At 43.7% G+C, this 20,629-nt stretch overlaps 1 protein-coding gene across 10 annotated transcripts in view; it reads right to left on the reverse strand.

The window, feature by feature from the left end:
• Window positions 1-20,629, reverse strand: part of mycbp2 (MYC binding protein 2) — a 66,316-nt gene that overhangs the window by 21,065 nt on the left and 24,622 nt on the right. For 7 of the 10 annotated variants that reach the window (XM_054615345.1, XM_054615344.1, XM_054615340.1 and 4 more), the window contains exons 16-51: window positions 20,466-20,611; window positions 19,787-19,897; window positions 19,342-19,446; window positions 17,301-17,420; window positions 17,066-17,147; window positions 16,733-16,850; window positions 16,233-16,591; window positions 15,153-15,325; window positions 14,612-14,737; window positions 14,220-14,347; window positions 13,813-13,904; window positions 13,589-13,723; window positions 13,382-13,465; window positions 13,184-13,280; window positions 12,882-13,074; window positions 12,351-12,625; window positions 11,566-11,787; window positions 11,183-11,374; window positions 9,778-9,984; window positions 9,528-9,665; window positions 9,218-9,396; window positions 8,984-9,126; window positions 8,770-8,870; window positions 8,462-8,680; window positions 8,120-8,342; window positions 6,755-6,873; window positions 6,562-6,649; window positions 6,350-6,399; window positions 6,064-6,236; window positions 5,736-5,880; window positions 5,432-5,638; window positions 4,897-4,952; window positions 4,708-4,823; window positions 4,406-4,503; window positions 2,717-2,833; window positions 2,030-2,170 (exon numbers count right to left, since the gene is read on the reverse strand). In XM_054615345.1, the coding sequence (XP_054471320.1) occupies window positions 2,030-2,170; window positions 2,717-2,833; window positions 4,406-4,503; window positions 4,708-4,823; window positions 4,897-4,952; window positions 5,432-5,638; window positions 5,736-5,880; window positions 6,064-6,236; window positions 6,350-6,399; window positions 6,562-6,649; window positions 6,755-6,873; window positions 8,120-8,342; window positions 8,462-8,680; window positions 8,770-8,870; window positions 8,984-9,126; window positions 9,218-9,396; window positions 9,528-9,665; window positions 9,778-9,984; window positions 11,183-11,374; window positions 11,566-11,787; window positions 12,351-12,625; window positions 12,882-13,074; window positions 13,184-13,280; window positions 13,382-13,465; window positions 13,589-13,723; window positions 13,813-13,904; window positions 14,220-14,347; window positions 14,612-14,737; window positions 15,153-15,325; window positions 16,233-16,591; window positions 16,733-16,850; window positions 17,066-17,147; window positions 17,301-17,420; window positions 19,342-19,446; window positions 19,787-19,897; window positions 20,466-20,611 (5,278 nt within the window). The remainder of the gene's footprint in view (window positions 1-2,029; window positions 2,171-2,716; window positions 2,834-4,405; window positions 4,504-4,707; window positions 4,824-4,896; window positions 4,953-5,431; window positions 5,639-5,735; window positions 5,881-6,063; window positions 6,237-6,349; window positions 6,400-6,561; window positions 6,650-6,754; window positions 6,874-8,119; window positions 8,343-8,461; window positions 8,681-8,769; window positions 8,871-8,983; window positions 9,127-9,217; window positions 9,397-9,527; window positions 9,666-9,777; window positions 9,985-11,182; window positions 11,375-11,565; window positions 11,788-12,350; window positions 12,626-12,881; window positions 13,075-13,183; window positions 13,281-13,381; window positions 13,466-13,588; window positions 13,724-13,812; window positions 13,905-14,219; window positions 14,348-14,611; window positions 14,738-15,152; window positions 15,326-16,232; window positions 16,592-16,732; window positions 16,851-17,065; window positions 17,148-17,300; window positions 17,421-19,341; window positions 19,447-19,786; window positions 19,898-20,465; window positions 20,612-20,629) is intronic. The other 3 variants (XM_054615337.1, XM_054615346.1, XM_054615339.1) reach the window with 2 other exon arrangements.

Raw genomic sequence — 20,629 nt, forward strand, 5'->3', positions numbered from 1 at the left:
GATATCACAACATGGATTACCTGGAAGCCTGTTTAGACTTCCAACCTCAAGTGATATTCCAAAACTCTATTTATTCCCCGGGATATTACAAAATGCATGTACTGTACATACATTCTAAAAGTTTCAATATAATTGAAGATTGAAATACTCGCAGTAGAAACAACATAAAAATTCAACACACCATGTAGTGATGCTGTTAAATAACCAATAGACAGTAGGTAGAACTTCTTTCATACAGGCTAAAGGGAGGCATGCTATGAGGCACAAGGATACAAGACTATAGATGGCAAGCCTTTTCAAACAGGACCTCATGCAACAGACTGGACGTTAGTATCTTCAACCCCCATGCAACACACAAGCTTGAACAGTAATTACTTTTTTTTTTTTTTTTTTAAACCCAAATGGGATCACTGCTCCGAGTCTGTGGGCCAGTAGTGACATAGTGTTTCGTCACTGATTCATCAAAACGAAACAAAACAGACAACCATGCAGCTGTGGTTCAACCCTATTTTGCCTGATGGCAACACTGTGGGAGACTACAAAGTCACAAGGGGTTCAAGGGGGACAAGTAGAGTGACAGATAGGACGATAAGCTACGGGGGCATGTGTCCCTACTTCATACAACTCACCTGTGGCGGGAATTTAGTTAAGGGAGTCCACGACAAAAAGCCGATATCCCTGACTCCTTGGCTAGCGTTAAAGACATTCTGAGCAACAGATCGTGAGACAGTCAACAAAAAACAGTAGACGACTCCAGAGAGAGCGAGAGAGAGAGAGAGAGAGAGAAAGAGAGCGAGAGAGAGGGGAGAGAAAACAGGATGGGGGAAGGCGCTCGTGTATTTTTTTGGAAGAAAAAATAATATTTTTTGGGGCTTGGCTCCTTTGGAAGTCATCATCAGAGGGTTATTTGACAAGGTGAAGAAGAGAGGACAGAATATGATCGGCCAGATGGTGAAATTGTGGAGCACTGATAAATGGGGCCAAGAGGAACTGTAGATCCAGGCCAAGCTTGTCAAAAGTTTGAACACTTTACAAATAATTGTAAAATACCAAAAAAAAACATTGCGGGGGCAGAAAAAAATATGTAATTGAAAGGTTGCTCCAAAAACAACGGGGTCGGTTTTTCCAAATCCTCGACCAAATGGAACAATAAGAAGAAAACTTCCAAAAAAATTCCCCACTTGGATGATGTGGTGTGTCATGCTGTTCAGACAAGAGACCTTACATGGAAGCCTCCTAGCACCTAATGCATCCCAATGCAAAGGGTGGAATTGTAGAGCAGTACAATTTTCCCCTTTGAAACTTTTTTTGAGGACCAGTGATTGCTTCATGACAGAAAACCACCTGGATATCAATAACATCGTTCAGATACTTTCACTGTTACCGCAATATTCACGTCTTCGATCACACCCAGTCACGTTCCTTTTTTCCCCCCTTTTTTTTTTTTAAAATTCTTTCATGTTGTGGCGGTTTTTGTGGCATGGAGCAAAAATATGAGGGAAACACTTGTTAACACATGCTGTGGTGTAGGAGTGTTTATGAGTTGTGACTCGTGAGAGGCAATGAGGGAAGAGTGCAGACTAACCCACTTCACCACAGGATGAAATTATTCCTCGGCTACCTTTTTTTTTTTATCCTGCATTGGGGTTCACTTCAGTGCACTAAACTTATACCACCTAAACATGTGAATATTTAAAAGTGCTGTCACTTTGTGGTGAACTTCTTTGCCTTTAAACATGAGTTAACACATGCACGCTCCGGCTGCTGTTCCTTTGCACAGTGTGTTAGGGAAAGTTTTATACTCGGTGTTGCTACATATAGATAGCTTCATGCGGAAGAACACCCCAGCAGTTATACTTGGATGAAGCTCTCAATTAACCATGCTTCGAGTACATTTTTGGGAGTGAAAATAAACTGATTGTTAAAACAATAAAGATATTTCTGAGCTCTCTCCCAAATGAACAGCACAGGAGCCTCTGTATTTATCGAACTGGGACGGGGCCGCTCAGCAGGGCCGTCTTCTACTTACGTCGGCTGGGACCAGTAGGCTCCTGCCCAGGTGCTGGTTAAAAGAGAGGCACCAGGCTTCAGTGTACCCGTTCATGCTGGGAACATACTTCTTTACTGTTTCGTCATTGAGCCTGAGCCACACGCCATCATCATTGTGGATCTATGGAGAGGAAACAAGAGCAACAGGGCAGGGCAGAGCCATGCCATCCTGTTACTATGGAGACAGGATGGGCTGCGCCATCACACACACACACACACACACAATAGCTTTGAGGTTGCAGGACATTATGTCTTGCATTACAGTACAGTCATAAAGCAAATTCTTTGAGTACTACAATTTTCATTTTTTGATTTAAAAGCATCACATCCTTTGGGTTTATGTTGCAGGCGCTCAAGCCTTTCATGAAGCCTCAGAGTGGCTTGCAAGAGTATGAAGCAAATCAAAGTAAGAGCAACAAATTTATAAGCTTTGCAAGAAAGTAGTTATCAATATTTAGAGATGTAATAACACATAATACATAGAAGCAACCAAGCAGGACTGAAAAGTTCTAAAACTAGCAAAATAAATGGCATACAATACTTATGATTCTAACCTTACTGATTTTAAGGTGACAAAAACAAGGAAATAAGAGTCAAAGAGGATAGTGCTTCAGCTGATATACTTATGTAACATAACTTATAATCTGCCTGGTCTAGAGCCAGTTACCTCGTCAATGAAAGTGATGGTGCCATTGACATGCACTATGCCTATCTGTTCACTCTGCAGGGAGGGGTGACTACGCACACGCAGGCCTGCGCTGTCCTTGGACACAAATTTGCGGACCTGAGAGAAGCAGAGGGGGAGATGGAGACTGTGAGCGGCAGGAGCAAAGAATAAAAAGATAAAACATAAAACGAAATAGACAAGAAGTGCAGCGGGAGGAGGAGAGAGAAGGAAGCAGGGCAAGTAGATGGTGGGAGGTCCCATGCTCTAACCCACACAGCCTGCTTCCAAGTACACGCATACAAACGCAGAAAGACGAGGAGGCTTAAGGAGCTCTGTTTTCAGCTCCGCCGGTTGGATGAAGTTTGTTTTTGATAATACATTCACACTAGTGCCCGGAAATACACAAAACAAATGTTCCCAAGGAATATACACAGTGCTGATAAAGAGGCGCAGAATTTTTCTTATTTCACCATTATGGATTGCAAAATAAAAATACCAGTTTTTCACAAAATAATGATGACCCCGACATGCCATGCATCAGTTTGACACAACATTGGCATTTGAAGTACTTTCAAATCATTTTTAATTAGCATTTTTTTAACTATGCGTATTAATCAATCAATGCAGTATGAATAGATGACAAGGCTGACAGAGTGCCAGCAGTCAACATGTTTACATGCATACTATAGCCCGAGTATGATGAATAAATATAATAATAATAATAATAATAATAATAATAATAATAATAATAAGACTTTTTTGCCACAAATGGACAAAAGGACTTAATAATTAACTTTTGGTAATAAGTGCATCATATTAGCAAGCGGTTGCTTATTTGCACATTCAACAAAGTAAAGCAACATCACACTGGATGACTTCCTATCACCTGATCAATGCAAAGGAGGTCTAAGCCTCTGATAAAGTTAGGGTTAGTCTGGAGAAATCCTTTGCTAGTTTGTTTTGGATCCCAGAGCTGTCGTGATATCAGATTTTCACTGTACAAACATCTTGGCCAAAATAATTCACAATAGCGATATTACTGCGATATCTATGTCAAATTCATCTTCAACTTTGTCTATGTGCGTTTTGTCTCTTTCTCTGGCAAATTAACTAAACTCAAAGTACGAGTGTAGGTAGGTTGAGAGAGTGTGTAACTATAATTAAGGCTTGGCAATGTGTCCAAAACCTTGTATCCTGGTATATGTCGTATATACGTATATTCGTATAAGTCACTCATGTGACAATATTCACAATGATCAACTCATTGAGGTGTTTTTTATCGCAATCCACAATAACATACAATACTGTCCCATCACCTTGCACTGGACAGATAGCTTACAATCAGTTTGTGTCCGTTTCTTTTTTTTATGGACCAGCATTGGTTTTGATTGTCTGACCAGCAAACCAAAACAAGGAAGTGAAGCTGAACAGAGGTGCAAAATAAGATGTTGATTCTCAGTGCAAGTGGTCAGCACTAATAACCCTTTCATATTACAGGGAGATCCCTGTTTCAGTGCTTATATCACATTATTGCTCAATGTAGTTCTTAAGGTAAGACTTTAGTTAAAGTTACTAATTGGTGTTGACAGGGATATAAGACAGCACAAACTGTCTGATGGGGGATTGAAAAGCATGCATGCATTTTATAGGTTTGTTCATGTGATTGTTTATGCCTCGGGTTGAGCTCACCTTGCTAGGCTGAGGTTCAGCCTTTGGTTTGACCATCTGAGTGCCAGGTGGTATCATGCCTTTTGGGGGGTCTTTGACTTCAACCTCCAATCCAGCATCTAAAAAGGAAAGATTCAAAGCTCAAAATCAAAAACGGACAATCACAGACTAATAAATAAGGCCTCAGCGTTTTTGAACTATGGATTAATATATATATGCAGCCGCATGATGTTAGGTCACTTGGTGGGGGTTAGGGGGTTGGTGAAGGTCATCAGTGCATATCCTCTATGTGGGAAATACTTCAGCCGTTACCATTTACATACCTATTTCAATGCCATCAATGGTGACGTGGATTGTGTAGAGGCCTACTGCTCCCGGAGTCCAGTTGGCGCTGTAGGTTCCGTCAGTGTTGGCCCGAATCAGCATGTTCTCACTGGGTCTGTGGGAGAGGATAGATAAGTAGGTTGTATCTCACTGGGAAATGTGTTCTGTTTCTGCATAACCTTTCTTACCTCTTTGGGGTGGGGGAGGCAAAGCGCAGCTCTTCAAATGAGTAGTTTTCATAAGCCTGCAAAGACAAAGAGCCAAAGTATAAAGATTACAACAGACCAAAAATATAGTGCTTTTTTTGTTTGTTTTACAGAATGAGTAACCATTTTGATGTTCCCTTAATCAAACATATACTTATTAACATTATACATTTAGTTCCTATGCAATTTAGAAGACAGATTTGATTCCATTGGTTTATTCAGTCAATTTATTCTCCTATTGTCTTCTCTGATTACATTTATTTTGATATTAAGTATGTTATTGTAAATAAGAAGTGTTTCAAGTGAAAATGCAAACACGAAAAAAAATGGCTATTAAAATGTGTTAATATTGCAGCCGCCATTACCCACACGTCAACCTCTGTAGGTCTAATCAGCAATTACTTGCATGTCCTGTAGGGGTCACAGGTTGGTGTGTAGCCTATAGTACAGACCAACTAGCTCCACCTGGTGGAGCACCCTGCAGCCTTTTAAATGTAAACAAGGGAGGTTCGCTGACCTTCATCATGGTGATAGCGATGTACCGAGCCTCTTTCACAATCATGGGCTCATACGTGGCCTCCAGCTTGGGCATTGGCAGACCTCCAAAGGTCAGGTCGGGCCCGGAGGAGGATGGCGAGGAGCTCCCAGGAAGCCGCTGCAGCCTCTTCACATTATCTGGCTGCATCGACTTCTTTTGTGACACGGGCACCGCCTTTACCTCCACCTGGTAAGAGATGCGAAACAGAAGTCAGACTTTTGCCAATGCGGGCAAATAAGATTCTGCAGTTTCAATCTTATAAAAATATTTATCTCTTCATCACCTTCATGTGAGGAACGTGCACCACATCTCCATACTGGTCCTTGGTCTGTACGACCACGGTGGTCGGCCACCCACAGCGTATGTCGTCTTTGTTCAGGATCAGAGATGTCTTCTGGGGGTCTGCGTAAGAGTCTGGCTGCAGCCACCTGGATGAACGAAAGAGGACAAAAGGAGTGAGACAGGGTAGTATATTTCTAATCTGTAACTAAATAAAAATTTGCAGAGGGAAAGCTAACATAAGAGTTCCAACCAAGAAATGCGTAGTACATATTTCTCTCTGTTTAGGGAACTAGAATTGTCAGAGACAGACAGGCTTCACAAAGGTTTACCTGGCCAGACGACCTCCGCTGGAGGTCTGTACACAGGTGATGAAGTCCTCAAGGAAGGAGTGCTCGTTGGTTTGGAGGTGCAAGGGCAGATTTCCCTCCAGGGCCTCCAGGATGGTGGGGGAGTGAGACAAGGCCAGACCCTTCCCCAGGATCCCTGAGTGGGACTTACACACCTGGGGCGACGTCAAAGGAAATAAGAATCACGGAAGGTAGAGCGATGATGAAATATAAAACATTTTCACGAGACAACAAATAAGAGTATCTCTGAATTTAAAAGATGACACACCTGAAGAGAGGCTTCCTCAAGGATCTCAAGATCCTCCTCCAGTTCATTACCTTAACATTAAAAAATAAAAAGATTAGAATACTGGAAGTTATACATGTTATACAATATTATTTTTCTCCTAGCAGTAACACACACAACTTGTATCATGGATTAATTAAAAAAAAAGGTTCCTAACAGCCTAAGCAAATCCCCTGATCCACAGGTTTCTGTACCTATAGGGAGGGCCAGGTCTTTCTTCATCAGAGCTGCAGCACACACACTGCCCAGGAACGCCAGCTCCTTCTCCAGCTGGATGATACCCTGAAACGTCCATAATGCTATGGTCAGGAAGGTTTTTTTCTATTATGCAGAAAAAAGTCCAGCTTGCTTAATAATATAGAGAGGAATATAAGTGTGAGTCTGTACCTCATCAGGACCAGGGTTGAACTCGTATCCCACAGCCACGCACTTGAAGCCGTAAAAGCAAGCTTTCTCGTCTTTGACGTAGTCTGAGGCCGTTTCCAGTGAGAACAGAACTTCATTTCCTGAAAGTAGGGAGAGGGTAGAAAAATTGAAGATGAAAAGGGAGACAGGTGGGCGGAGTAGTGTATGCAAGGAATCGCTGGTAAACTGCAGATTGCCTGCTGTGGCAGGTGGCTCAGTGGAGCATCATTAAGGAGATAGAAGCACATAGGAGAACAATTAAGATCAATGAACTACAGCTGTGTTAATAATGGTGTCACTGCTCAATCACTACGACATCATACTACACATTTATAAATACATATTTCTAGTGCTGTCACAGTTTACACATTTATACGTTAAAGAACATGTTTGGCTGTTTTTCTTGCTAGGTATAGATTCTGCCTTTTTGTAACCAGGGAAAAGGCAATTTTATAACTTAAGTTTTCCCAAATATATAAATAGTTTGGATTTTTGTCGGGTTGTACGAGTTACTTCTACAATGTCAGTGTATAACCTAGAGAAACAGCAGTATCAGCACATGAGCAAACTCATGTACTGATGTGGACAGGGCGGTGGCAAAACGTATTTTAGATAACTAATAAGAAAATCAAAATCAGGTCATGGACATGCTATTTTTAAAATATTTTCACCGCTTTATCTTGCCGTCAAACAGCCCAAAGGATTCTGGTATCTTTGACGAGACAATAAATTGACATTACGGTTTTAGTTCCCTGACAGAAAGGGCTGTCTGATATATTCTAAATACAGCATACACTTACTGCTCCTGTTTGTATCTCCCAACTCCATCTACTGTAGTAATACACCGACTATGGAGAAGTACCTCATAGAACCCCACTTGAACACTAATCCAAACTATCCCTTTAAAAAGGTATGTAGCACATCATCCCAGACTCTGCTGCTGCTTCTGGGGAAAGAAAGTTGGTTGGGCAGTAAACCGTAGCTTAGCATTTTATGATTCTTTCCCGAATATAATTTAAAAAGACAAACATTTGATCTTCATTCGAAGTTCTTGTGGACAAAAGTAGTATATGCCATTGTAGTGCTGATTAATCTAAATATAAGAGAAGGGCAGTCACTTAGTAGCCAAGATGATGTTAAAAGCACTAATATTGGGAAGCAGAAGTTGGCAAATGTTATTAAGTGTCATCAAAAGGTTCATGTCTTGATTTTAAAAGAATGTATCCGATCTAAACATATTTTTCTTTATCTGACTACTATATATTAAATTGACCAAGTCTCTGTGCTTTTAGAACTTGTGGATTTATTGTGATTCTGTTATTCTGTTCATTGCTGTTTCTCTCCTACCTGGCAGCACCAGGACGGTGGTCGGCCAGCCGGTGGAGCCAGAGAACTTCTTGAGATCAGTCCAGGTGTTGATGGTGTCATGGATCAAAGGTTTGCCCCCCAGGCTGGACAGGTGGAGGGTACGGCTGGGGATGAGCAGGCGCAGGACGTCCTCTGGCTGTGCAGTGCCGCACTGCTGATCAAACTCGATGGTGGTCCAGCGGACACAGTCAGGGAATGACACCTTAGGCAAGGCGAGACGGAGAAAGTTTTGATTTTAGACTTTAAATTACATTTGTGTCTCTTACTTTGTCCTGATGCAACTCACGTGCTAAGCAGTTAGCATGGCAAAGGACAACTTACCCTGTATTGTGTGACGCCAGCTTGTTTGTAAGGATGGTCACTTTCAATCACCGAGTAGTGGTTGGAGGTGGTGCAGGCCGACAGGCCCTGCTCAGGCTGGTTGCCGGTGGTGCTGTCTGTGGACTGGTTGGGATTGAAGGTGGGTGGGGCGTACTTTTGGTTGAGGGCGGAGACAGCAGGTAACAGCTCCTGAACGAGTCCAAAGACCTCAACGGCAGCCTGGATGAGGGAGAGCGAGGCATTTCACCACGATGCCACATCAGAGAGAGACAATTCGCTAATTCAAGATAAAGGCTTCGACATCTTACCTTAGGTACAGACGCAGCCACGGGGCCGATGTAGGCCAGGATGAGGGGCAGGAGCATGGAGAACAGGCTGGAGGAACTCAGTAGCTCGGGAATGTCATCCACTGGAGATAATAAAAGACTTTGATTAAACTGAAGAGAGACTAAACAGATAGGATTCAAATTCAATGCAAGTGGCTCTGCGGCAATGCTTTAGTCATACGTTTGTTGCTCTTACCATCGACAGCAAAAGCTCTGTGAAGCAGGTCCTTCGCCGCTCTGACCACAGCGCTGACCACAGATAGAGCTCTGCTACAGTTCTTGTCTTCCTCATTGGCTTTGCTCAGCAGCTGAGACTGCAGATCCCCATCATACTCACTCCTTCAGCCAAGAGAAAAGAAACAAGTCAGCTAAAAAGAACCCCCAAATACTTCACGGATTAGATATTAGAAAATGCCGGCTTTGTGTGGACCTGTAGTAGAGAATCTGTGGGATCTGTCCTCTGGTCTGGTTGGTGCCATTGCTGCTTAAGCTGCAGGTGCTGAAGGTGAAGGAAACACCGTCAGAGCACTGCACCGTGGTCATGCCTCCGTCCCCGTTAGCCGTCCGGCTGCCGTAGTTCCTTAACCGCACAGCGTACTTCACACCCTCCTGCAACGTAATACATTCATCAGTGAGACTATATGCATTTTAACGAAGACCAGCACACAATTGTAAAAAAAAAAAACAGTTTCTCAACTGCAAATCATGAGCATGTATTATTTTCTTGAGAACCTATGTACCTTGAGCGGCACGGCCTTGTCCATGCGGATCTCAGCAATATCACTGGGAGAATCGTCGGTGCTGTAGGTGCCCTTCACCAGCTCCAAGGACGTCCACCTGTGAGAATGTGCCGAATCCCCCGGGTGCTCCGTCTGCGCCTGAAGGGTGATGGAAACACAAGTTGTAATAAAATGGCAAAGGTAGAAAAGTAGTCAAGCAACACCAGAAAATGCAGAAAATGTGAGCCGAAAAGGATTCCTAATCACTTACATCGTCAGCCAGCACCTCCAGTTCATACTCATGGATGCCCCCTCCTCCGTAGACGCACACACCCACCAGCACGACGCCGGGCTTGTCCACGGTCATACAGATGGCATCCGGAGAGCCGTTGCCCGTGTTCCAACTGCGGCCCTGGCTCGTTTTGGTGAAACGGTTCGGGGATGCTTTCACGGAATGGAGCGAGTTCAGCCCATCAACCTAATAAGCAAGGACATTTAAGAGATAAGGCCAAACATATCAAACCTCTAGCATAACCACACAGGGCTGATTAACACTTTTGAGGAGGAATACTTATGTTTTACTGCAAACATTAGCAAACAACGAATTCCTGAGCTAGAATTACCACCTCGTGGTTGTATTCCTCTGCATACCAGTCATGTTACAATCATGTCTGTCCAAAATGTCATCACTTCATCATTTTATTCTATAAGATATTTGTGTGAAATTGTCAAAATTAGGATATCAGTTATGACCAAAAAGGAGTATTATGATGTCACAGTGACTTTTGACCACCATATTCCAAGTTCATCCTTAAGTCCAAGTGGACGTTTGTGCCAAATTTGAACAAATTCCCTCCAGGCGTTCCTGAGACATGGCATCAACGAGAATTGCTACAAACGGACAGACTGACAACCCGAAAACAGCTAGAAAATGGATGATCTCTAAAAGATCCATTGTCTGAAATAAACAGTACAAACTATTACTATTTCTATCAGCCACCTGACAACAGAGCCAGACAGGACTGCAGAGGGACCCTATCCAGGTGCCCAGGGGAGGAAGAGTTGTTTCCCTGACAACAGACTAGGGAGAGAAAAAAAAACAGGGTCTGCTGTCGAGTGACGGTTACTATGGCGACGAGAGCGCCAGAGTCTGTAGTACAAGGGTATGCATGTGATGATAATTAAACGAAGAGTGTGACAGAGGGAGGGCGACAGGCATCTGTCCCACCCACTTAATGACTCGGCATATCATAAAAACAATAAAGGAAATCCAATTCCCATTTTCTTTGGTTACTGTTTTTTTGGCAACAGTACAGACACCACCTTGTTCCAAGAAAAAGCTGTCACTGTGAAAGGTTAGTGTGATAAAAACAGAGCTTTAAGTAAAACGATATGGCACGAGGAAGGAGGAGAAAAAAGAATGAGGAAAGAGATGAAGTCTGCACAAGAGGGTGACGATTCCGGATTTAAATTTGACCCCTCAAACACAAAAAGACACTACAGATTCTGTTTATGTTCCTAAAAATAAATTAAAAAAAAGAAAGAGCAGATCAGGTCTTAAGTTGTCTTATAGGACGTTGGACTTGGGTGTATTTTTGCCAAAACCAATCTCTGAGGCCCTGCATACATGCATTATGTTTGTGAGGGTGCGTGAATATCAGAGTGAGTTTAGTTACCTCGGACCCCAGGGCTGAGGCTGTGAGCTCGGAGACGATGGAGGACAGCAGACCACAGGTGTTGGAGACAAGGTGTGGAGAGAACAGCTCCACCTCCTTCCTCAAACTCTTCCTCACAGGCAGCACCACAATCACCAGCATCTTCTCCAGAACCTCCCGGAAACTGGCCATGCCCATCAGGTTCTCCTCCGTCTGAGGGGGAAAATATCATATCACTGCTTTGACACAGAGTTATCTGAGAGATTTTGATGAGAATAGGACATGGTAATGATCACGTGCCACAATGTTCTCCATCTACCACACATTTTCCTGGGTCACGGACGACCTGCATCATTTTAAAGTGAGGATACCCGATGCACAGCATACAAAGTGCCAAAACTCACATGGCTCAGTTTCTCCATGTGGGCTACCAGCAGGGGGAAGCGGTGAGCGAGGGCAGAGTCGTTCTCTGTGCTGACTTGTTTGACCAGTGAACGCAGCAGCACCTCCCCGTCGTAGGCGATGGGCAGGATGGATGTCAGCTTGACCGAAGTGTTGCACAGAGCCGACATCACGGCCGCCAGCAGACGGCTGCTGGACGTGCGGAAGTTGGCCTCAGCGATGTCCTAAAAGAGGAAAGGAGGACAAGAATGGATCTCTGATTTTTTTTATGATTCAACAACATTCATTTAACAACCTATGACAATATTGTTAGGGAGCTATGGTCTTAAAACTTTGGTGAGCTGTCTTGATAAGAGCATCACCTCAATATCTCAAATGTTCACGAGGTTAAAGTACATCTGCTGGATTTTAAAGACACTCTTGAGCATTTTTATAGCTTTAATAATTGGCAGATAAATTGACTGACAGAAGTCAATTTTCAATTTACAAGTCAATTATCAGTAAATAAAAAAGCCAAACATTCAGTGGTTACATGTTCTCAAAATGTGCTGCTTTTCTGTGTTTAGAAATTGAATGTCTTTGGGTTTAGGACCTGCTTCGACAAACAAAAGCAATTTGAAAACTTCACCATAGGCTTTGGAAACTTGTGATGGGGCATTGACATTTAATACACTACAATAAAGATATATTAGGAAGAAAAAAAATCAACGGATGAATAGCCAATGACAACAAGACTGTAACCAATTCCAGTCCTATTCCAAACTCCTTCTACTCTGCCGTCATTTACCTGGTCCAGGCAGTTGAGCAGGTCGCAGAGGCAGGCCCACTGCAGAGCCGGGGTCGGGTAGAACGAGTGGAAGCAGGCTGTGAAGGTGTTGTGGCACTCCTGCAGCACAGCCTCCAGCAGGGTCAGAGGTTGGGACAGGTAGCCCTGGGGGTCGTTGTCCAGCTTGGTCAGGCAGTTGTCCATGCCTTCTGACAGGATCTTCTTCAGCAGGCTGCGCGTCTTGCCCACGCACTCTGCCAGCTTGCTGGACTCCTCCACCACAGCTTTGGTGCTGGCTAGAAGTCAAAGAACAGAAAAAAAAAAAAGACATTGTAAGGTCCTACTAAAAATATGGAGTTCAATTGTAGTGTATTTTTTTTAAATATAAACCCAATCTAGTCTTGAAATGTATTAATGTTTCCACACCACACACATAAAGGTTTGCAGTGCCACTAATAGCTTGAAAGTAGCTACCCTGTGGTTTTCTTTTCGCAAAGAACGAGCCATTATCTTGCTGGAGACAAAGTCCTGCTAAGTTCCCTGTGCTCCTACCGGCGATGGGGAAGATCTCACAGATGTAGACCCTAAGCAGGCGGAGGCAGCACGTGCCCACAAAGCGCAGCCTCTCCAGGTCCAGCAGGGTGGCTGTGTACTGGAAGCCCTTCAGCCCTCGCAGCTCCTCCACACCCAGAACCAAGGTGGTCCAGCTCCAGTGAAGGACACTCAGCAGAGACTCAAAACACTCCTAGAGAGAGAAACCGGGTGAGACGGTCACACGCATTGCTGTATAAAATGTAACTCTCAAGACATTAAGCAGATATAAACACAGAGGCACAAACAGAGACGATACTGACCACTGAGACAGTACGAGCAAATGAGCGTTTCAGGATATGGACTGGTTCACTGGTCTGCTGCTTCCCTTTAGATGCATTGCCGTCATTTGAAGGAAGCCTGATGTTAAAATACAAAGAAACAATCAAAATAATTTATTTGACAAGTCTACAGACAAAAGCTTGAATCGCCATAAGCAAAGAGTAAAGAATTATACTTGCCTGTAAAGTAGCTGAGGTATTTGACCCGCATTCACATCCGTACCGTTGTTTGACTTCTTAGAGCTTTTGAACTGAAAGACCACACTTAAGGAAAGAAAAAAAAGACAAATTAAAGGGCTGTTACCAATATTCAAATTCAAACAATATTTAAACCAAAATGTGTAAGATGTATATATATCTATATCTATATCATGAAATGGGTTTTACCCATCATCAGTAGTAATGGTAGCCTGTCCGTGGGAGCCACAGTCACTGCTGGGTCCAGACACCCGGGCCCACGCCACATACCACCAGCCCAGCTGTAGCAGCACCGGCTCGTCAAACATCATGGCATACTTCTCCCTAAAGATAAGAACAGCGTTGCTTCCATAAATATTTTCTTTTCAAAAAAAATAGTTGGGAGAACCGAAGGAATCCATGAACTTTTTTACCTGGCGGCACAGTCGTACGCCAGCACGTCGGTCTCAGCCAGCAGATCGCCGTCTGTCTCGTGGTCGCCCCCGTCAGGTCCCAGCTCAAAAAGCTGCAACCACAGGACGGGGTTAGTATGTTGTAAACGCCTATTTGAGGCCAGGATTCTACTAAATACATCGACTGTGTTATCCTCCAGTAATTGGTTTGAGGAGGTTCATCTGACTGTTACAAAGCAATTATTCCAGCTTTGCATTGATTATGGTCACACAGCGGAATGTTTTTGTCAGTCTTGTCAGCTCTGGCGCAGAGCAGGTGAATTCTTAAATTGCAGTCATGATGAATACATTTTTAATTTTTTTTTGAAAGGAACACACATTGAGTGTTTCTTCATTTTAATAAAATAAAGGGTCACAAAACAGCCCACCTTGATCTTGGCAGTGTACTCCCCACGTCCCCCGAACAGACCCAGTCCACCCAGCAGGATGTCTGCATCAGCACAGAACCGGATGGCCTCCACAGAATGGGCTGAGTAGCCCCATCCACCACCGTGACCTACAGCATCACACATGGGGTCAGTAAGGCTATGCAAGGTCCACAGATGCTGTTTATTCACTTTGAACCACTTTGGTTGTTTACTAAGGATGATCTGAACTCAGTTTTTATGTTTCACACCAGCCAAAGCTTTGACAAAAAAATATTAAAAGGTTAGCTGAGCTTTGACATAATCACAACATATGCTGTACAAGCCACATGTATCTCCCGGTATGTCCTATCATACATAATTTACCAGGAATCCTGCACATAGAGCCCACTTACTCTCAAAGCGGTTCACCACACTGTAGTCCTCCTTGGAGTAGACCTTCATCACTGCCTGGGTTTCTTCCTCTGCGCTGGCCACGCCCATCTTCAGCTCTTGCATGGCTGCCAGTGTATCCAGGCAACCTAAGCGGACGACCCAGTGTACTCTCTCTTAGCATTGAATGATGATGAGCATTAATTCATAACACTACTTTCGAGAAAAACAGATGCATTGTCCAACATCACTTGTGTCGTAGCATTCATGTACGTAGGGGCGGCTGTGGCACATGAGGTAGAGCGCTTGTCCCGTAACCACAAGGTTGGTGGTTCAAGCCCCTCTACCGGCAACATGCCGAGGTGTCCTTGAGCAAGACACCTAACCCCAAGTTGCTCCCCGGATTGCAGCCCACTGCTCCTCCGGGATGGGTTAAATGCAGAGAAATAATTTCCCCATTGTGGGACTAATAAAGGATTGATTATTATTATTATTATTCATCAGACCCCTTAGTAAAAAATATTCATATGACCAAAGACACTTTGCAGAGGAGCGGAGGATTACCGAGGATGTGCAGGGCTCCATGAGAGCGAGTGGTGGTGGCATGTGATCCTGAGGGCAAAGCAAGCTCCGGACTAAGGATGCTGCAGCGAGCCTGTAGATCTGTGGCAGAGGGCATCCTGGCGTCGGCTATCACGGCATTATAGCACAGCATCTCTTTTGCAGCAGGCAGGAACCTAAAAGCACACAGAGGGATACCAAGAGGGTTAACACATGGATTGGGATACATCTATTTCTAGTTTTTTGCTTTGTAAAAATAGACAGAATACATTTTGTAATGACTTGAATTATATTTGGAGCAAATACTGCTACCTAGTGTAAAGTGTAGATGTTCAACTAATAAATGTGTGGCGCATGTGACAGGAAGTAGTGTTATTTCCTTTTCCTGTTTTTGTGACACGATGGCTCTGTTCAACTAGAGTGACTGCAATGTTATCATTATCCATCCTGCATTTTCTGGCCCTCTGAGTGGCAATGCCATTTCACTGTTCTGCTCAGACCTAATGTCGACTCTGTGTCCTGCATTTGGCTTTGCAGTCAGCTAAACACTTCTCCATATTAAACCTGTCCAAATACAACACGCTGGTCTGTTCCTTGGAGGAAGAATATGAGGAAGAGTTTAGCTGACTGCAAAGCCAAATACAGGACACAGAGTCGACATTAGGTCTGAGCAGAACACATTTATTCCCCCAAAAAACAATACACCTTTCACTAGTTTCACCTAAAATATTTTTGGAAGAAAGTATGGACCCTTTAAAATAAAATAAATCAATTTTAAGTTAACCTTTTTCAATTCAGAGCTCTTAACTACCAAACCCAAAAAAAAGTAAAGAAATTAAATTGTCTACTGCTCAGTTTCTGTTAATACACGGCTATTATCACATTTCAGTTCAATAGGTTGTCTTTATACCTTGTTTATTTCCTATTGGATACAAAGGGGTTGAAAAAAAAAAAAAAAACATCTGAAGGATGTTTCAACTAAATTTCAAAATTCAAACTTGGGGTAAATATAGTGCTCAGCAATACGGTACAATCAGGTTAACTACAACTAAACCAAAATGTTAGTATAGTCCTTGGACTGACCTCCATACGACGTCATACACAGGGTCCAGACACAGGCCGAATCCCTGCAGGTCCTCCTGCTCAGAGTCGTTGAAGGTCCTGCAGCTTCCGTCCATTTTGTTGATCAGCAAGCATTTAAATGGAGGCGGCTCGGACACAGAGGAGGGCACAAGGCCAATAATGTGTTTGCTGGCAAAGATCTCTGAAGTGGCTAGGACATGGGAGTTGATAAGAGCCTCATCGATCCGCAGGAACGTCTGGTCGCCGCTGGCACCAATCCACGTGGCCTTTCGCCCATATTTGGCCCCAATGTTGGGCATGGGAGATGGCTTGGCATTCCAGTAGGGCATGTCCAGGATGGGTCGGCCCAGCTGTCCTTTCTGAAGAACAAGGAGTATATGTATTCACTCTGAAGGGGAGTTTATGGTCAACTATGTCAAAACAGGTGTAAAGCAGTAAACATTTAAAATACCGCTATCATTACTGTACTTGTAAAAATAAAAAAACAATGTTCTTCTTACCGAGAAGCTGCCGAATGTAAAGACCTGCCCGTCCATGAGGAGAACGGCTGTGTGGTTACTGCCCGCTGTCACCTGAACACTGGGACCAGGAAGGGCCTGCACCAGAGTCGGAGAACCCCTAGCAGGTAGAAGCATCTAGTTCAGGTTGTGTGTCCACGTGAGTGCAGTAGTTTGTTTACTTATGTTTTTAATGAAATTCCAAATTAAAATCTAAATTGGGCTAAATTAACAAACAGAGGCCTGTAGTACCAACGACATCTCAAGTACACATGTCAAATTTTTTTGTGTATTACAAATACTTCCTTTAACGAGAACATGTATCAGAATCAATACCTGGAGTTCACATCGCCATGCCCCAGCTGTCCGTGTTGGCCGTAACCAAACGTGTAGACATCTCCGTTCTCCATCAGCACCACTGTAAAGTGACAAAATCGTGACGGTTATTCACTCATTTTCTTTACTTCAAGGTAAAGAAAATCCTATTAATCCCTCAATATAATCTTCTTAGAGTTAAATGTATTATCTAGGTTCCTGACCAGAAGCAGCCACGCGGGAAAACGAATCCTACCTGAGTGGTGAAAACCGCAGCTGACCTGCACAGCTCGCAGCTCGCAGTCAAACCTCACGGCCCCTGGGGGGTAGGTGGTGATTTTGCTGGCATCCTTCTCCCCACGCTCACTGCTACCATCTACGAGGCAAACACAACAAGTCAGCACATTTGAGGAGAGAACGGGTGTGGGGAGGGGGAGAGAGTGAGGTTTAGTAGCAACTTCAGACCACAGAGGTGAAGGTCTCTGCACGGTCCTGGAAAACAGAGCTGGAGGAAGAAGAGGACTCAAAAGAAAAAACGGGGGAGGAAAGGGAGAAGCATGCCGAGGTAGAAAGGAGGGAAAAACACCTCTGTAACAGAAAGGCTTTTGGCAACCAGTCCCAATATGGTTGTAAGATTGATTGTGTAGAAAATAATTAGATTTTCTTCTCAAAATCTGTCTGTGTTCAATGAGGAAGAGGGAGTCTGGTTTACCCTGAGCCCTGTTTAAGAGGTCACAGTTGTGGTGTGTGAGGGGAGAAAAGTTGGATGGAGTCCCATGCGCTACAGTAAATACAATGACAGTCAATACCCTTTTGGACCAGGAAGCAGCTCATTGTGGTAAACCTCTGTATATTTGAGGCCGGTCAGAGGAGATGACAGCTTTCGGTTTCAAGATTACCTTTACAGTAAATGGAAAATAAAGTTTCACTGGCTCATGGCCCAAACATTTATAAGGGTTTTGAAAGTTTAGCTCATGGTGAAAACCGTCAATGTGAGTTTAAAAAAAGTGCTATTCAAAAGCACAATTAGAGGACTAAGGATGCTCAGAGGAGTGATATATAACCATATAACATACAGCAGCCTTATAACTGTGCATCGACCACAATGAATGGTTCCGCAAAAGGAAAGATATTCTGCAAAAACAGCCTCAAGTCCTTCACTGACATTGATTAGCTGTGCTCTGAAATAGAACACACTGTGGCATCATTGTTTCCATGTATAATAATGGAAATTAAATAAGAAGTTTGTCCTTAACAGTGGGTTTCTATTTGTTTGGTGAATGCTTTTACATCAACAAGGTTCCACTCCAACCTGCGCCACCTATCGGCAAGAAAAGCAGCAGTAGCAGCAGCTCAGAAGGGCACAACCTACAGACAGAGATACCAGCTGTTTGTCATATTTATGCAGGCAATGACTGGAACAGTATCTTACCTTTTTATTAACTAAAGTATTTTTTTCATGAATACTATAACTACTACAACTAAATATTTATTGTATAACTGTGTTATGTCATTTAAAGCTGTATCATAAATGTGGGTCTCACTGGGATCACAATTTGTAAGTGGGTTGAATAGTTAGCTTAAAGAAAAGTAACTCCAGACAATGAACATGTGATGGTCAAGTGCCTGATCAGCTTAATGTTATGCCAAGTTAATGGATTTCTTCGTGTCTGTGGGCGATTTCTGAGCCATTTTCATGAGATCCTTCACATCTAAAAAGATGGATTGTGAAGCTAACTGCCCTGCTTCCTTCCTTCTGCATCACATGTTTGGGCTTGCAACTCATCAAAGCCCGATCTCCCCAGTGATCGCTGTTTTTCATCCTCTTGCAATACTAATGTTGTTCCCGTGAAATGCCAAATCAGTCACTACGGGAGAGATAGCAAAACCAGTTGGGCAAGGACATTTCAGGATTTCTATTTAGGTCAAACAACGGCAGCGGGCAGAGCAGGCATCCTACTCCGAGGATTAGAACGGTGTAAAAGAAGATTAATTAGCATACCAGACCAGGTCTTTACTATACTTCAGCCCTTTCCTATGTTCAAATTCAAAAGGGAACCAGCCTGCTGAGGTTGGTCTTTAAACCCGGTTCTAAAGGCTTCACAGTCATTTCTCCACTGTGAGTCACAGTGTCTTTTCAACAGGCCACATTGTTTGTTACCATGAGACCTGGTGAAGACATGAGAGTCCTGCCGTCAGAGAGTGAGAGAGGAGGAGGTGGGCGGGACAGCCAGATTGGGAGATGAGTCAAAAAAGGGGTGTCTCTGCACCCGTTGAGTTAGTGAAGACCAAAGTACCTTTGTGCTTGTCCCGCTTATGCCTTAGTGCCTGAAGGGGTCTTATTCTGGCTAGGGCCTGCTCACGCTGGTTCATTAAAATGGGACCGGGAAAAACAAGGGGGCCTGGGGGAGAAAGACACTTTCACATGCATGCCCAATGCTCACAAATGGGAAAGAAAACATGGTCAATACTTCACCACAACAATGCACACACACACACACTGAAAAAAATTATAAAAAGACACAAGCAAGGGGAAAGTCACCAAGGCACCCAAGCTCAAACAGCACCTAAAGGTTATTCAAAACTAAACGGAATGGACATACTGTTTGTAGCTTCCCCCTATTCAATTACTGCCATCTTCTCAATCTCCCTTTGTCTATGTTTTATTATCTAATGTAGAAAGCATCTCATAAAGCCCCTTCCCCAAACAGAGTCCCCATACTATTTAGCCCACATTCATACCTCTTCCCTCCTCCAGCCTGTGCCGGCGGTTGATCCTCTGTCGCTTCTCCTCCTGACGGATCTGAATGTGCTCCTCGATGTTCACTCCTGGAGGGGGAGGCACAGGCACAGCTGAAAACCAAAAAAAAAAAAAAAAAGGCCCCAGGTACAGGCAGCCCAGACAGGATGCAGGAGAAGAAGGTGGAGGAGGATGAGGAGGAGGAGGGAAGACGGAGCAGAGCAGAACAAAAAAAAAAAAAAACACACATCAATGAATGATGGAAAGATGTCATGGTGAAGCAATGACTCTGCACTACACAAGAAAAAAACAACAGATGAGCAGCGACAAGCAAGCGAAACAGTGCGGCCTGATGCGCGTGGCGTGATGCGCGTGGCGTAAGCAGCGCGCTGGCATTGCTCAGAATAATATATTGCTGGCACACAACCCCCCCCAATCAAGACAGTCTTTTATTCTGACCCAACATGCTGCAAACCACTGTAAATTTGAATATTACATCGCATATGTAATGTAATGTAATGTAATGTAATGCATATGTGTGTGCATGACATTTTAACATGCAGATGGTTTATCAGACTTTGTGTAAACAAAGTGTAAACTATGCGAGCGGTGATACAGGTGAGGTGTAAATAAATGTATGAATGAGCAGAATGAAGTCGTATGAGACATTAGTAGGCATACCTAGCAGCAGGTCCAGAGGAATCATCTCCTTCACTGCATCAAAGATGCCCCTCTGTCTGGCCTCTTGACCATCCAGCTCCCTGGCACAGGCCTTGCAACAGCCGCACGCCGAGCAGCCAGACTCTCCAGACCCACAGCCACAGATACTGGGAGAACAAAGACGA

The sequence above is a fragment of the Anoplopoma fimbria genome, chromosome 16 (assembly GCF_027596085.1).
Source record: "Anoplopoma fimbria isolate UVic2021 breed Golden Eagle Sablefish chromosome 16, Afim_UVic_2022, whole genome shotgun sequence".
Lineage (NCBI taxonomy): Eukaryota > Metazoa > Chordata > Actinopteri > Perciformes > Anoplopomatidae > Anoplopoma > Anoplopoma fimbria.